The 3,314-nt window shown below is 40.6% G+C and overlaps 1 protein-coding gene across 1 annotated transcript in view; it reads right to left on the reverse strand.

The window, feature by feature from the left end:
- Positions 1–747: 747 nt before the first annotated feature.
- The window catches only part of TRIM66 (tripartite motif containing 66), a 56,589-nt gene continuing 54,022 nt past the window's right edge, over positions 748–3,314 (reverse strand). Inside the window, exons 18-19 of the mRNA XM_019474517.1 lie at positions 1,824–1,976; positions 748–1,222 (exon numbers count right to left, since the gene is read on the reverse strand). Coding sequence (XP_019330062.1) covers positions 953–1,222; positions 1,824–1,976 — 423 coding nt within the window. The 3' untranslated portion in view covers positions 748–952. The remainder of the gene's footprint in view (positions 1,223–1,823; positions 1,977–3,314) is intronic.

Genomic DNA, 3,314 nt, shown 5'->3' on the forward strand with positions numbered 1-3,314 from the left:
GCATCCAGTATGCACTCAGAAACAGCTCACACAGAGCCCTAGTATCAGCACTCTTAGCACTTGTTCTTTCGTGATTTAATGAAAATGCTCTGCTTCAAAAGAAACAGCTAATCAGATAATCACATTAGACTGTATCTCATAGGCCTTGAGCAGTCAAGCTCCCAGAAAGATCATTGAATAAGACAACAGGATTACGGCTTTTATGACTACACATTGTATTTATGACAAAGCATGGCCAACATTCACGCAGAGGTTGCAAGATTATTACATGGTTACCTGTGTTCTATAAAATAGAGATGTCATGTTGAACAGATTATAAAATGGTACTGCAGTATTAGATATTATTAGCATGTTACTTTTATTATTAATTATCATTGCCTATCACCAAAACATTAGTACTTCAGTGTAAACACTGCAAAACATATACATGATTTAACAGATTGAATATTGACAGATTCAAACACTTTGGATCTGTTATCTATCCACAAGATCTAGAAATAAGGCATATGGTCAGCAGATTAGGAGAGTTTAAATAAACAGCCCGAGTGCTTTGCTTTCCTCCCACACACCTTAACTCTGTCAGTTTTGCTGCTGGATTCCTCATACCAAATCTCGTATCTTGAGGAGGTCATACCTGAGGAAGGCTGTTAGCTGGCTGAAACATAATTCTTTTAGTTTTTTCACTTTCCTCTGTACAAGGGAAACAAACAGTGAATAGCTAGAGGGCTTAGTCTTTTTAAAAATCTTGACAGAGTTTTCTGCTAGGAAGATAACTCTGTGGCCCGAGAGACTTCATTTGTTCATGCTCACACATTTATACACAACTGACACTTTATTCCACTCAGAGGATCTTGACATAAAATTGTAGAACTGATCACATCTCTGCGATAGAAGCTTGACAGTTTTCCCACACAGCCCTGTCAAAACTTCCCATCAGTAGCTGTAAACAGAATTAGCAGGGTGGCCACTTAGCAACCAAATGCTTTTGCTTTTGCAATCTTACAGCATGGCGCCGTCTCCTTTTAGGCTGAATGCACTCCTGTCCATACGATGGCCACTGAAAACCTTGGGGCAGCATTTTGCTATTCTGACTCTCCACTTCTTCAGAATCAGAGTCTTCTTGTTGCATTGAAGGAAAATGCCTATCTGGATAAATCTCCTTCAGTTTGCCCTCAAAGAATACATCTAGGCATCGTCCAGCCTCAGCAACTTCTGAATCTGGCTGTAAGAGAATAAATAACCATTCAGTGTTACCACACACAGAAATCATCAAGGACCAAAACCAAATGACTACCCAACCCTAATGTCTCGCCTTGGTTCTGTCTGATACATCTCCATTAGTCTCCTGCCCATTTTCTACAGCCCATTAGTCCCTCTGCATCGACAATGTAAGTAAAAACCAGATGCTGCTATTAAGGAACACGTTTCTGCACCTCTAAGAAAAAGAGTCGTGCAGTGAACTAGAAAGAATAGCAGTCATCATTGCTTAGGAATTTCTATGCACCTGAATTTTCCCTAGCTATTTTGCCGGCTATGACTGGTTTCTCACAGCAAACTCAGCATCATTCCAAAAAGCTGTCTGCTAAGATGTCCCTCTTTAATTTTAGATCTATATGTATCTCAAGTTCTCAGATCTATATTTTTCTCCATTTCTGTTATTAAAAAAAAATTATATCATTTCCAAAGAGTAAAACTGGTTAATACTTCTGTTTATCCCAATCCCATATCTGACATCAATGGAACCAATAGTTACACCAGTGTGACAGCTTGAAAAAGCAACCCTCTGGTTTGTATCCCCCCGCCCTTGCATGTTAGAAACCTACATAATTGAACTTTGCACAGTTCCAAAACATGAGACGCACGTCCGTCACAAGTTCCTCAGGTGCAGAATAGTGGGACTTGTCCTTTTTTTGCAGCTTTTTTCGTATGATTGACAAATCCATTGGCCTTTTGATGATCTGATAATAATGCCGAGCCTGCAATAAGAATAAAATGCAGGTATGTAACCTTTTTAATTAAAACATTTCCTCTCCAGTGACTTCTATCCAAGTTTGGACAGAAGTCACTGCAGAGGATTCCTTGCATCAAGGAAGAGAGCTCTAGTCTTTTGGTGCCTACACTTGCACATCATCTTCCTGGGTGCTTTTTGGTTTGATTAAAAACATATTTGCTTGCAAGATTAATCTTGAAAATAGCACACTTCAGTGACTACTCTGCTATTTGCACTTTCTAAAGTTTATCCCCAGATATAAATGTCATCATTTAACCATAATCAATAATATATGTAACACTGAAAATTAGCTAACATTTCCCCCAAGCAGTTATAAAAATAATGTGCTGAGATACTGGCAGCTGATACTGTGGGAAGTAGTCTGCCAAGAGTGACTAAAAATATGCTACTACGTACTCCTTTTAAAGTTCAACAAAAGCCTTTTTCAATAGGCACCAGCTACCAGGATATCCCACTCCTTAAATCTTTCTGGGTCAAAACCTACTTGTTAGGTAATGTGTTCCATAAGTTCATTGCAAGCTTTATTAGGTGGAATGTTTTTTATATTGTTATTTGGACTATTCCTTCACATAAAACCTTTTTTTTTCTCTCATTTTCCTCATCCAACTTGTTTCACATTGTGTTCTATTGTTACAATAGCGTGAATCTACATCTTCCTTAAAATAGCCAGTTAATATTGCAAATGTTGAGTACATGGATGAAACAGCAGTCTCTACATCTTCCCCTGAACACAGTCACATTACCACCTTTGTGCAAAACACCAGAAAGGAGGGAGTCTGGGGTTATTTCTAAAGCAGACCTTTCTTATGGCAGTGCAACATTCTCCATGTATGCAGCAAGTCAACTTTCTTAATCACTGGAACCCCTCATATACCTTTAGTATCCTACCAGCATCTTAAATTGGCACCCAAACCTGGCCTGAGAACACTGGACAGCATTTACATTGGGGGCCCAACTTAAATGCCTCTATGCAAATGCAGGTAGCATGGGGAATAAACAAGAGGAGTTAGAGACGTGCGCATGCCTGCAGGGCTACGACCTTATTGGCATATCAGAGACGTGGTGGGATGGCTCCTATGATTGGAGTGTTGGGATGGAGGGATACAGGCTCTTTAGGAAGGACAGGCAGGGGAGACGAGGAGGGGGTGTCACCCTCTTTGTCAATGACCAGCTGGAACGCATGGAGCTCTGCCCAGGGATGGATGAGGAGCAGACCGAGAGCTTGTGGGTCAGGATTAAAGGGAAGGCAGGGACAGGTGACATTACGGTGGGGGTCTGCTACAGGCCACCTGACCAGGAAGAC

Source organism: Aptenodytes forsteri, unplaced genomic scaffold, assembly GCF_000699145.1.
Source record: "Aptenodytes forsteri isolate BGI_AS27 unplaced genomic scaffold, ASM69914v1 Scaffold8, whole genome shotgun sequence".
NCBI classification, from domain to species: domain Eukaryota; kingdom Metazoa; phylum Chordata; class Aves; order Sphenisciformes; family Spheniscidae; genus Aptenodytes; species Aptenodytes forsteri.